Source organism: Ceratosolen solmsi, unplaced genomic scaffold (genome assembly GCF_000503995.2).
Source record: "Ceratosolen solmsi marchali unplaced genomic scaffold, CerSol_1.0 scaffold10, whole genome shotgun sequence".
Taxonomy (NCBI): domain Eukaryota; kingdom Metazoa; phylum Arthropoda; class Insecta; order Hymenoptera; family Agaonidae; genus Ceratosolen; species Ceratosolen solmsi.
Genome location: NW_011948412.1, coordinates 12,362,106 through 12,376,164, shown reverse-complemented (window position 1 = coordinate 12,376,164; position 14,059 = coordinate 12,362,106). Strand labels below are relative to the sequence as shown.

The window sequence follows — 14,059 nt, the reverse complement described above, 5'->3', positions numbered from 1 at the left end:
GTATATGTGACTTTTCTTGCTTACGTGATTGCATATGAGTCCATATGGGTGTACACGCTATGTGGTTCTTTGTTCTATTTTCTCTGTCATTACTTTCTTCCTTTCTTTCTTTCATTCTCTAACAGTGACTTCTTCCCTTTAACATAAACAAATTTTCATTTTCTTCATGAATAAGGATAGTAAGAAAAACAATTGTTGGTGTATAAAACTTATTAATGTATTTTATATGATTAAACAATTATATTATATATAATGGATGTTATACAAGTTATACAAGTGCTTTAATATAAATAATTTTTTGCACAAAGGACATAGAATACTCACAAATGTGAATTTAGCTTCCTATAAATTTATAATATTAAATGTATATAAATAATTGTTTAAATCGTTAAATTTATTATATAATTTACATTAATTATATACATCGTATAATACAATAATATACAAATAAATTGGCGTATCTTTACATTAATAATTTATCTGTTATAATTCGTACGTTATAAGCGTATTTAAAATAGGAAGAGATATTTAAAATCTGTAATAAAAACTATAATAATAATGTAATTATTTGTAATTTTACCTTTTCTTTCGCTTTTCTTCATTCATTGATTACTTAATAAATTAATTGTATACAAATGTTTGTATATGGATAGTAAATGTTTCATCATTCAATTTTTTAAATGCATTGGGGTTCGTGTTATTAATACATATTTTATTACTATAGGTTTTTATAAAAATTGAACATAATTTTATACTTATTTTGTTTGATACATTCCATAAGGATTTACAAACATGCACCCAGAACTATCTGATTACGTACGTATCAAGTCGGTTTTTGATGCAATTTATTCAAACCTAATATGAAATTAGCTTTAAGAAGGACATTAATATTTAGAGGAAAAGATTTTATTTTCTATTTACAGGACTAAATAAACTAAATTTTATAATTACGATATTATTATGAATTGAAAAATACGACTATTAGAAAGCCTAAATTCCTTTACTTACTCTGTTGAATCTTGAATTATAATACAAATTTTTAATCAAAATATAATTCTCCGTATTTTATATCTTAAGATAAAAAATGTATAAAAAGAATTTTAGCCCACCATTTTAGCGGCATATTTCGCCGAAGAGCCTTTTTGATCATTGTTCGCTAAGATTCCAATTATCGGTATAGAAACGAATGACGTTATATAATATATTTTTCTCTATTTATTTACACACACACACACACACACACACACACACACACACACACACACACAAAAGCTTACGTTCACTCGTGGCATATTTGAATTGTTCGTTATAATATATTGAAACTTGTATTATCATATAAAAATCTATTAGATCTTATAAAAATTTATTACGCGGTATTACAGTATCCGTCCGCACCGGCATATCAAGGAGTTACAAATATATTTTTCAAAATATCTCCACTATCGGTCGATCATCGATTGTAGTTGGTATTGTTGAAAATTGTCCATCACTATGATATTAAAATTTGCTATTATATTAAAAATGCCCTTATTTTTTAATATCATTGATTGTTTATTGAAAATAGATTCTTATCGATATAATATAATAATTTATATAATAACTAAAGTATTTTTATACGTCGACCACCGTGATGTTCCAGAAGATCATCTGAAAATTTTCACCTTTATTAATTGTTCGCACTCTAGCACCTCTTGTAAAATCACAGCAACTCGTGCTTTTCTTCATCATTTTCAAGTATTTCTACCATCTCTTCTTCACCGCGTATTCTATTGATTTCTAACTGCACGTTTGTAATTTTCTCTATAAAAGAAATAAATAATGTTTGTATAAGTTTTAAATTAATGATTAGAATCTTCTCATTACCCATCTCAATTGAAAATTTATTTACCATAACTCTTTAATAGTTTTCATCAACATTTAACTATGAATTGTAGATGACTAGCTATTGGGACCAAGTGTAATGTATGTTGTAAAGAAAAGAATGATTATTGTTGTTGTTGTTGTTGTTTATGTGTAACTAAACCGTTGTTATTTGCTTCGTCCACTTTACGCCTCTTTATTGTTATCAATATGATCTATAGTCCGACAATAAGAGCACATCGATAAAAACTTCATTATTTTAATTATTTAATTTTTATCGTGTCATCGATGTAATTCTCAATATGTTTATAAATGGATGTATACTTAACGTTTTTCCAAATGGATTTTCTAATGAGAATTTTATCTATTATATAATATAAAGATATATAATAGATAGATAAACATTAACCTTTATGTTTTTCTTATTACTTAATACTTGCACAACGATCCAAATGGATAAAAATAGTGAATATGTGCTTTTGATGTATTAATTTGGAAGTAACGTGATTGAAAAAATTTATAATGTGCATTTATAATATTTCAGGAGCATTGTGGTATAGATTCCAGTTTCAAGATAAGGAGAACAATGCCCTTTCAGTTTCTTATATAATGTCCCTCTTGTGATACGCTTAACAAAATTATATATCCTTTATCATCCGACACCTGTTATCGGTTAGTAATTGGGAATGCGTAACGAGGAACTTGAAATGAACTTGAAATTTGAATACTTCGTGTGAACTTCTCCGATCCTCATTCATCGTTCAATTCAGAGTGAATAGTAGTGATTTTTTTAATACTTATTATTAAATATTTGAATTATGGCCGCGATTTAATATATAATAGATACATGCGCGTGTACAGTCCATCTGTTCTCGCAAATGTTTTCTTTTCTTATTAGTACAAAAATAGTCAATAGCAATACATTATTATATTAAATTCAGATAAAATGGTAACAATGCAGCTTTCCTAAAACTTTATTCCCAATAGTTTTAACATCAAAATGTTTCTAAAACACACTGTGATAAAGATATTATATAAGAAATTTTTAGGAGAGCCGTAATCCCTTTGAACAGTAACATATTCTACAGAATTTTTTAACTAATATTACGAATAGATATTACAAATTTTCATTGTCAAGTGAATAAATATATAATGTAAATGCTTAATAGATGATTTGTCGACGAAAGATTTTACATATTATTATATTACCTATTATTAAAATATTCAATTAAATATGCAAAAAAGTTCTAATTTTCTCCATATAATTATCTCAATTCTTGAAATATTCCATTATTGTTTGAATATAAATTCGTAATTCCTAAACTGTGCTATTAAAATTTTTAATTTTAATCCTTCATAGGCATTTTATCGACAGATAAATACGATTAATTTTAACTATCTATTCTATTAATCTTAAAATTTATATAGTTTTATATAACAAATATCCTTTATATCGAATAAAATAGATATTGTAATAGGCAAAATAGATTCTCACAATAATCAAACGTTAAAAAATACTTTTAATGGTCGAATGTAATTTATTTGTAATCAGACTAAAGATAGCAAACAATTTTAATTGCTAGTTAGTTTAGTTTAATTTTCTCAAGAATTATTATTATGGATCGTCATCATTGAATTTAATATCTAATAAGTCAATATGCCTACAATCTGTATTATCCTTAAAATCCTATTATATTGTGTGACATTGGGAGGCTTAAAGCAATAATGGCCTGACATCTGTGGCATTTCTCCAGGAGTTTCAGTGCGACTTTCAAGTGTCGTTGTGTTGTTTTTTCGAACGAACAGAGCCGAGAGATTAAGTTTGCATAACCGACGGTCGTTTTGCTTTGTGACACGTGCTGCTGTTGCGGATGTTTTTACAATCAAGAACTGCTTGGTCGCTACAAAAGGCCAGCAGCTAGAAACCTGATTAGTATTTAAGTTTTAGAGTTTTGGGAAGAAGGTGATAATGTTTTGTTGTCTTTTAAGACCTAACAATGCATATACTCTTTTTATAATAATAGTGACGTTAATTCTGTCAAACAATGTTGCAAAGTCTTATCGTGCTGTGGCAGTTATACATGGCATTCTCACAGGTAGTGATAGTATGGAGACAATAACAAATCGAATAAAAGAGGTAGATTAGATGTATTTCTATTATTAAGTTGTCATTATTCATCAATAGGAATAAGTATTTGTTGTCAAGTGCATTCCAATACGAAGATACTAAAATTTTATTTATATCGTTAATATTAAACTAATGTTTTAAATATCGAAAAAACATTTTAATTATAGAAGCAAATATATTTAGGTTTGTACTTATATTTAATTCAAATTTAAAATTTTAAAACTTTTCCTCTTTATGCTATTAATCTCATTGATTTTTAATAAAGGCAGTAAAACGAATATATATATATTATTTATTCATGATACTAAATTTCTTATTATGTATATTCTATACTGTTTTGTATCTATAAAATAAAAAATTTTGTTTTACATATAAAGTACATATAATGTATTTCTATATTACAAAAATTAATTGTAAGTCATGAATTGATTATTTTTCAAGTGACTTAATTACTATCTTCCTTATATTTAAATTAAAAAATTTTAAATATTGAAAAATTATATTAAAATAATTCTTTGTTTTCAAAATTACCATATAAACATTAAGATGCTATTTAATTTAATTTAATTAATGATTTGCCTGAAATACAAGTTACTTTATTTTAAATTTCATATATGTGTATTTATATATATATATATATATATATATATATATAAATTTAATAATAATTAATCATTTACATTTGAAAATAATTTAAATTTTTGCACTAGATGCATCCTGGAACACAAATATATAACACTCAAAGGTATGCTGGATGGTCGAGTTTGGAGCCAATGTGGAGACAAGTAGAGGAGATAGGAAATGATATTTTGTCAATAGGCGCTGCTTTTCCAGAAGGCATTAATTTACTTGGCTATAGTCAAGGTGGATTATTAGCTAGAGCCATATTGCAAAGATTCCCCGATCATAATGTTAAAAATTTCATATCGTTGAGTTCACCTCAAGCTGGTCAATATGGAAGTAAGGTTGAAATCTTAATTTTTATAAAAAAATTTTGTTATCTTTACATTCACTTTATTAATTCTCTCATTTTCAGCACGTTTTTTACATCTGATATTTCCAGACTTAATGTGCGAAACTGCTTACGAATTATTTTATTCAAAAATTGGACAGCATACAAGTGTAGGAAACTATTGGAACGATCCACATCATCAAGTAATTATAATTTACATTCTAAAAAAAAAATTAATTATTGCCCTTATCAATTATTTATATTCTATAATATAGTAGAGATAATACATATAAGTAAATATAAATTAAAAATCACTTTTTAGATTTTGTAAGATAATATTTCTAAAAAGAGTATTTTTGAATAATAATAATTTCTAAAATATTATAAATTTTGCAATAATGCTTAGAAAATAATCTTATATTTAGGAGCTGTATTATAAATATAGTAAATTTTTACCACTTGTTAATAATGAGAAGAATAAAACAGTTTCTAAATATGGTTTAATAAAACTGGACAAAATGGTGCTTATTGGAGGACCTGACGATGGCGTTATTACACCATGGCAAAGCAGTCAATTTGGATATTTTGATAAAAATGAAACTATCGTTGAAATGCATAATAGAGATGAATATAAAAATGATTTGATTGGATTAAAAACAATGGACAAACAAAAGAAGCTGATATTCCATACTGTGCCAGGAATACCACATTTTGAATGGCATAAGAATATATCGATAGTAGATCAATTTATTCTTCCATATTTAAATTAAATGATAAATATGTAATCGACATCCTAGTATGAGATTGCAAATACTTAACGAAATAATAGCCTGTTATATTTACATCATGAAGACTGTTACACTTAAGCAAAAACTAATGTAATATATAAAAGAAATTTTATAGTAGAGTTTTATAGTTGTTGTAAATATTTAGTAATTTTGTAAAATATTGTACTATCAAAATAAATTTATTCTTTTATTAAGATTCTTCTATATTTTTATACCAGTTTATCGACGACGTATCAATTATAAATTTAACATAAATATTTTTACATAAATAATAAAAATGAATTTTGATATAAAATATTTGTATGTTTAATTTATTTAGTTTTTACATGACTACAAATAATAACGTACAAATTTACACATCCTAACATCAAATAATTATTATCATAAACTCCAGTAGTGGATTTGTTCATTAATTAAAAAATACCTAATGAAATGTAGGTAAAGTAAAATTGTTGATTATTATTTATCAAGAAATATAACTATTATAAGTATCATTAATTTGTTAAATATAATCACTGTACAATTGAGTTTAATAATTATTTAGAAACTGACAAAGTAATAAACTACAGAATTCAAAACCTAGAACCTAAGCTATATATTAATCAATATTTATGCATCAGAAAATTTATCTTACATTTACTTTATCATATTACAAATTAAATTGTCTTATAAAATATCATTAATAAATTATACTCAAATGCTTTGTTAAAAATCTGATTTATTAGCGAATGAAAAATTCCAGTAACATCAGAGTGTTTTTATTCATAATTTTTTCAACAAAATAATAGTTTTGTACTATTTTTTGTTTGTTGTTGTTTGTTGTACAACAATAACTGGCGTTAATTAAATGATTGTTCTAATATTCTAAGAATTTTCTAAAACATTTACTTGATTTGGTAAACTCTATTTAACGTGTTTTAATCATTTTCAGTATATTTTTAAACATAAATAATATTTTTATAATAATTGACATTTATAACAATAATTTGACACGTTTAATTAGAAATTCAAGATTTTTGGAATTTCTATTTACTTTTTCACAACTACATTCATTTTGTATCATAATATTATGAAAATAAATCTAATTATAAAGGAATATTATGTAATAGAAAACTAGTGGTAAAAACTAAAATTAAATTAAATGATGAATATTAATTGGAAATTAAATTTAATTAAACTAATTTAATTTAGAAACCTCCTTATATATTGAAAAATGCATGAATTTTTATCTCATGAAATCCTTCTTTTATTTAAATTATGCTTGTCTATAAAATTGAAATTGTGAAACATTTTTGTTTTCAAATATTTTTTGGTTTTAGCATAATTTGACTATAAAATCAGAAAACGTATTTCAATGAACTGTCAATGTTCATAAAATGTAAATTAAATATATTCGTATGGAATTTTAAGATTAGTTAGTTTAAGAATTAAAATAATAATATTTCAAGAGCTTTCCCGACAGTTGTGTTTAATTTATTAGAAAACTCTTTAATTATAAGTACAGTACTTTATTTAAGCTTAAAATTTACAGTAATGAGTAATTATTTTTTATTAATAAGCTTAAGACCATCGATGACTTCATTTTATTAAAAATAACATAGAAAGTTATTTATCATTAAATTACATACTACTTTATAAAATTTAAATACTTTTTATTTTAAAATTGTCACTATCGAGCTATTTAACAATATCAATATTGTTAAATAGTTTTGTATATTTACGTTACTCACCGCACCTCTTCTCTACTCCTAATATCCGATTCCAGCTTTTCGATGATTTGACTCTATGTATCTAATTAATATTTAACATAAAATTCTTCAATTATTTGTTTGTTGTTGATCACGCAATGGAATTCTAATAGGCATAAAATTTCAATTTTTACGTGGTTCACTTCACTTTGGTTGAACAGAAATTCACTTGTAATCATTAATTTTGTATGAAAATAAAAATTCAGTTTCAAATCGCTTATTCTTATACTTTCAACATTAATATTTCAATATGTAATTGAAATTAAGTCATTGAATTACCAAACTGAGCGAATATTAATAAATCAATGATAATTGGTGTAATTAAAATTAAAAGTATTCAATCATTTACGTTGTTGAAAATATTGACAAATAAATTTTAATTATTAAATTATATTGCCATTAAATTTTATGTTTTGATTTTAAGACTTAAAAATGAAAGTTATTATTAGATCAAAATGAGAAAATAAACTTTATATCTTATTCAAAAATTTACAAAATTTCAAAATGTACCAAATTATCAAGATACCACGTGCCTGGATCATAATCCCTTTACATCAATATCTTTATTTATAATACTTGTTTATTAAATAATCGATATTTGAAAATAAGTATTTACCTTATGTTTATATACACATTCAATAAGGTATAACAAATAACTAATTTATCCATAAAAAAAATATATATTTGAATAATTTTTAGAGTTAGTGGTATTAAGAAAATGAAAATCTATAAATTTCAGTTAACTAACTTAAATTTAAATATTACATTCATCATATAAACATTTAATATATCAATGAATTAATAAGTTTTAACTGCAATAATCTTATAATCTAATGTAAATACTAAAATCTGTGTTTGTATAAAATCATAACAAAGTTGCTTATAAATCTTATTCTACATCACAAGTTATTTATATCACCTGGAAAGTATTTTTTACAGTCTTATAAAACTTTGTAACATAAGTAATTATGATAATATAATTTGTATTAGAAAGAATTAAAACGATTTGTGATGAGTGAATCGAGTAATCATGTCCCAAGCCCACATAGGTTGATCTCCGGGTACCATGTGACCAGCATTTCTGACAAGTACTTCCGTTAAATTACCTATAGATTTTGAATATCCAGCTAGTTCTTTTCCTACCCACCACTGCTTTCTCACTGCTTTTTTATAGTTGTTCAAATCTGGCCAATCCAAATTTTGTAAATAATTTTCAGTAAGAGGATACGCAACAATAATATCCAATTGACCATTGTAAATTAAAACTTTGTAGTGTTGTAACAGATCAGATATGAAAAATGTCGCAGATTTCGTGATGTCTTCTCTGAGATGTTCTTCGACTTTTTCTGCTTCGGTACTGAATGAATAATTTCCCACGTGTATGGCTTTACGAACATCCGCTCTTTGTACCCATTCAGCAAACCAACTGGTACTATTCGATTCTTGATTGTGCAGGTAATTAAAATAAAAATCGAAACCAGTCAAGTTTTTAAATAACGACGGTGTACTGGTCATATCATCATTTATCAGTTTTTGAAAGATCTTAAAAGCATCCATATATTTTTGTTCCTTAATGTAATTTCTCGCTTGACTTTCTAATGCCTGAAACTGGTTTCTGCCATTGAAATCAAGAAGTCCAATTTGATATAAATAATCGCTATAGTACAACTGATTAAAGGGATCCGTCAATCCATTTCCAATGGCAAGACCTTTTAAGTTTATTTTAATTTTGGCCTTAACATTATTTTCCTTTATTGCAAACGATACAGCTGGAACGTACTTTCCAGCATAGGACTCTCCAGTTACATAAAATTCATTTTGCTGAAGCTCAGGAAAAAGAATGAAGAATTGAGCCAGTGCTGTATGTATATCACGCCCGATATCAATTTCATTTACAGCATATCCAAAGTCATTTTCTGTAAAACTATATCCAGTGCCAACTGGATTATCAATATACAAAAGATTATGATTAATGTTCCACGAATATTTTCTTGTTTTTAGAGTTTTGTTCCTTGTGACACTGAAAGGCCCATTTTCGGTAAAAAGTCCAAATAAAGATGTTGCCCCTGGACCACCTTGTAGCCACAGCACTACCGGAGCACTTTTTGGATTTATCTGCATTAAAGGGTATTAATTATTCTTGATAATATAATGGTGATCGATAGTACATCGTGCAAATATTTGTCAGATTAAAAGTACATGAAATCAGTTATACACGATGCACGCATTCGATCGACATTCGGCTTTTAATAAATTTAACTTAAGAATTTAACATTAGAAACAGTATGCTAGTTTAATAATAATCGATGAAATATTTGACGCCGTGAAGCTAAAGGAAATATAAAAATTAATAGTAATACAATTACCTGAGCTGGGAAGAACCAAAAGTATATATTAGAATTATATGTCTTATTAACTGTTAAATAGCCTGCGTAACTGCTTATATCATTCATTTCTTTGTGCTGTACCGCAGCCTTCTTTCGTGCCATGTCGATCTGTCCGCTTTCAATAAAAGGTGTCAAAAACAGCGGATCTCCAACATCCTCGTTATCGCGTACAGGATACGATTTTAATTTCGGATACACATTGGTAAAAGCAAAGGTAAAGTCGTAAGTTACGACGGTTAGGAAAACAATGATCAATCCTTTCATTATTGCCGTAATGTCGACGACTTAGACTTTCTGTTGAATCAAGCTTTCGAAAACAAATGGCAAGTGACAGAGTGTCCAACTACTAATTCAATAACTCGGCTATTGCGTAAATGATGTGGGTATTGAAAACTGAAACTTCCTCATCCCAACTCTACATGTGCGATTGCTTACTGCGCCTATTATTTATAAAGATGACGTCATCGATGATATTTCTCTCATTATCGTAGGCAAAAATCATGGTCGTATGAATTTATCTTGAAATAGGAATAGCGAAGAATAATGGTCCAGTAATATGAAACATGAATATTAAATTATTTAATGAAAATATTAAATAATGATATCGAGACATCGAGTTCCAAGTAATAGTTTTGCTAATTTTATCATAATGTGCGAATACGCCCCTCTGGTCATTAATATAAACTTTGAATTATCCCAAAAGCTAATATATAATGGAAAATACCTGCCACTTGGAATACTCACTTGATTCATTCAAACAACCTAAAGTGATTCAATTATCATTAAAAAAAATATATAATATATAATATAGATATGTAAAATATAAATTTATTGATTTATGGGTTATATATTATAAATATCGGATTTAATAGCCAATCCTCGTTTATAAATCGTACACAGAGCAAATCATTTAATATACCATCGTAAAATAAATTTTCATTGGTTTAAATTGCACTTTCATTTATCAAAATAGAAATTCTAATTTAAAAAGAAAAATTATTTCTCCTTCATTGCCAATGTTTGCATCTAAAAAAAATTTATTAAAAAATAAGTTTTAATATTCAAAGTATTCAAGATTGGTTATTTTAAGCAAACACTACTTTTTTTTTCTTTATACAGTTGGTACTTTTTATTTTGAACGCGCGCTAACACAGCTGATTGACAAGAAGTTAAAAGTTATAATTTTGCAATAGCTACAAGTTTAAACTGTTTCAACTAAGTAATTACGTTTCCCTATTATTATCATATAATTAGTAAGTTATTAATATTGTAAGTCTATATTTTAAAACAACGAATTGGAAGATATTTGTACTATTGCTTTATAATCGATGTGTTTGTAAATGTGAAATATTGTAAACGGTCGGCTATCAGATAAATTAGAGTATTTTTTAATGGAACTGAGCCAATTGATTGTGAAAAATATCACTGTAACAAGTTTATGAAATTCAAAACAATACTATCGTATCTCCTTACAGGTATGGTCAATTATTAATTATTTATTTATATCATTTATAATATAACTAATAATATGTTTAATAAAGTGCACATTAAAAATTTAAACAATTATTGCGTGATACTTTTTTACCAATTCTTTATAATTAATGTTACTATAATTTATAAACAATTATTGATAAGATTTATTTAAATTACATAGACATGTAAGTATTATATTTAATGTGTAAATTTTATTACCTAAAATGTACAATGAAGTAAAATAATATCTTATATTTTCAGACAATAAAGGGAAAGCGATATGAATGATTCATTTTTAGAAGATCTAGATTTAGTTCCTAAGGATCCCAATCTGCAAAGTAATACTCAATTAAATAATCGATATATAACTACAAGGAAAGTCTTATCGTCTCCATCAAATGTTGATCAGAACGCAGAACCAAAACACGATAAGATTATTTCATCATCGGGTGTGCCTAAAATTAAAAGCAAAAGGCTGAGTCGCAGTCAAGAATCTTGTAAATTATCTGGATCAGAATTGAAGCCACTAAGTTCTACTCCAAAATCTGATAAAAATCAAGGGGATGAAAATTTAATGAAACCACTGGAATATCAAATAAGAATAGACGACATGAAAATGAAGCAACAGAATGTTAAAATAATATCTAAATCACATGAGAGTAAATCAGTAACCGATCATCGGCGTTCGGGTAGTTCTGGAAGCTCTAGTCGATACTTAGACACATCAAGTAAAGAAAATACTCGACCATTCACTGATTCCTCCTCGTCGAAAGAAAGTGGCTCGCAAACTGAGATGAAAAAGGATTGTAATCGTGGTGTATCCGATATTTTAACTAAAAAATCTGATATTTTAGATAAAGCTGATCCCGTAATATTTCTAAGTGCCATTAAGGATCTTGTAAGTAGATATACAGAGCAAGAGACTGTAAAAGTATTAAGAGCGATGCAAAATTTGCACATTAATTCACAAGCGAATTTAATAAAACATTTGATGCATCAAACAAATGAATTAGTGAAAGAATTAAATCTTTACAAGAACTTTGACAATGTTAAGGTTTTAATTGAAGAAAATGAAAAGATGCGAGAAGATATTTTTTTATTACGTACTAGAAATGAAATATTGCAGAAAAAAGTGGATGAAATGTCTTTAATAAAAGAAGAGAATATATCATTAAAATTAAAGATAAAGGAGCTGCAAGAATAAATATAAATATTTATACACAAGTACTGGCTTACTGAAGATATATACTTTTATGTAATCTATTTAAATTTTAAAGGAACATTAGGCTATGTTTTTTTTACATTAGCATAGAAATTGTTTATGTTTATTATATTGTAATCAAGTACTAAGCATATATAAAAAACGTCATCAAATTGCATTTTTATAAATAAAGAAAATTTATTAAAACATTATTTATACTATATATAATTAAGTAATAAATTTTAATATGTACAATTTATTTAAGAAACTTACAATTACATTACTAAATAAACATTTATATTTTAATAAAAAAAGTATTGTATCATGATTATTATGATATGACAGGGACATATTTGTGTTTATAATAGATATTAAAATAATAAAAAAATATGTATTTTATCTAAGAGACAAAGCATGTTTATGAAATACAGAACCGTATACATGATAAATCAATTCAAATTAAATATAATTATGATTTTCAACATTTTAATTTAAATAATATTAAAAATTATTGATATCTTTAAATGCAGGCCACAGATATATATTCTCATTAGCATATAAATTAATATTTCATTCAATTTTTAGAGATTCTTAAATGAATGCATATGATAAATTTCAAAATGACCTAAATTATTTATATAATAATTATTTAACAATAAGAAGCGAGTGATTTGCATTAGAACATTTTATTTCTTCGTAATATAGCTTTCGAAACTTAATCGATGTGATCATCGGATTTGACTCTTTTGCGCAATTGAATTTGATTATCATCATTGCCATCAACACCATCATTGTTATCGTCATCATTTATTTCATTGTAATTTTCACCATCTTCGTCTCCATTCTTTTGTTCATCAGGTTCTGGGGATCTTGTCCATCTAACAAATATAATTTATTTTTATCTTTATACCGATTAAATGCGAAAACAACTTAATCAAGTTGAAATTAAATTATTATAATAAAAATGAATTTTAACGTTTTATAAATGTTCGTGAATGATTATTACAAATCTATGCTTATAATAATTCTTTTATTATTTTTATTATTTTATAAGATCATTACCTGATTAATGTTTCTGGTGATCTATAGAGGAAAATTAATTTTGCAAAAAGATCTTCCTCGAGGCACAAATCTCCACTTTCGCGTACAAGATAAATATCCAAGCAGAGTCTTAATATTCGATCAACATATGGCAAATCTTCGAACATGATTTTGGGTGCCATATCACTCACCATTTTTTTTATAAAACTGCTGACGAGTATAACGGCTGTGGTGTATAATCCGAATATTCTAGTAAACAAACAAACACAATTATTATTATAATAATTATGAAAGAATTATCACTTTTCCCCAATTATGAAAATGTATTATTAAGAATTACCTTAGAAATAAATGATAATACACGAAGGAAAAGTTTATTAATTTAAAAATAAAATCAATCATAGAAAAAAATGATACATTTTATATTAATAATAATAATTATTAATATTGGTAATGATTAATAGATGGTACGGAATAATTA

The 14,059-nt window shown here is 25.8% G+C and overlaps 4 protein-coding genes across 4 annotated transcripts in view; 2 read left to right on the top strand and 2 right to left on the bottom strand.

The window, feature by feature from the left end:
* Positions 1–3,758: 3,758 nt before the first annotated feature.
* Positions 3,759–5,843, top strand: Ppt2 (palmitoyl-protein thioesterase 2). The gene is made up of 4 exons (XM_011496400.1): positions 3,759–3,997; positions 4,699–4,948; positions 5,025–5,143; positions 5,366–5,843. Exons 1-4 carry the CDS (start codon positions 3,830–3,832, stop codon positions 5,708–5,710), a joined length of 882 nt encoding a protein of 293 aa, XP_011494702.1. The 5' UTR covers positions 3,759–3,829; the 3' UTR covers positions 5,711–5,843.
* A 2,525-nt stretch (positions 5,844–8,368) lies between these two features.
* On the bottom strand, positions 8,369–10,425 carry LOC105359728 (venom serine carboxypeptidase). The gene is made up of 2 exons (XM_011496389.1): positions 9,843–10,425; positions 8,369–9,591 (listed from the first exon to the last, which is right to left on the bottom strand). The coding sequence occupies exons 1-2, from the start codon at positions 10,125–10,127 to the stop codon at positions 8,473–8,475; spliced, it is 1,404 nt and encodes a 467-aa protein (XP_011494691.1). The 5' UTR covers positions 10,128–10,425; the 3' UTR covers positions 8,369–8,472.
* Positions 10,426–11,012: 587 nt separating this feature from the next.
* LOC105359721 (uncharacterized) lies at positions 11,013–12,546 on the top strand. Its single transcript, XM_011496379.1, has 2 exons — positions 11,013–11,338; positions 11,598–12,546. Exon 2 carries the CDS (start codon positions 11,617–11,619, stop codon positions 12,538–12,540), a length of 924 nt encoding a protein of 307 aa, XP_011494681.1. The 5' UTR covers positions 11,013–11,338; positions 11,598–11,616; the 3' UTR covers positions 12,541–12,546.
* A 523-nt stretch (positions 12,547–13,069) lies between these two features.
* The window catches only part of Piezo (piezo type mechanosensitive ion channel component), a 38,755-nt gene continuing 37,765 nt past the window's right edge, over positions 13,070–14,059 (bottom strand). The window contains exons 37-38 of the mRNA XM_011496366.1: positions 13,600–13,827; positions 13,070–13,415 (exon numbers count right to left, since the gene is read on the bottom strand). Of these exons, the coding sequence (XP_011494668.1) occupies positions 13,253–13,415; positions 13,600–13,827 (391 nt within the window). The 3' untranslated portion in view covers positions 13,070–13,252. The remainder of the gene's footprint in view (positions 13,416–13,599; positions 13,828–14,059) is intronic.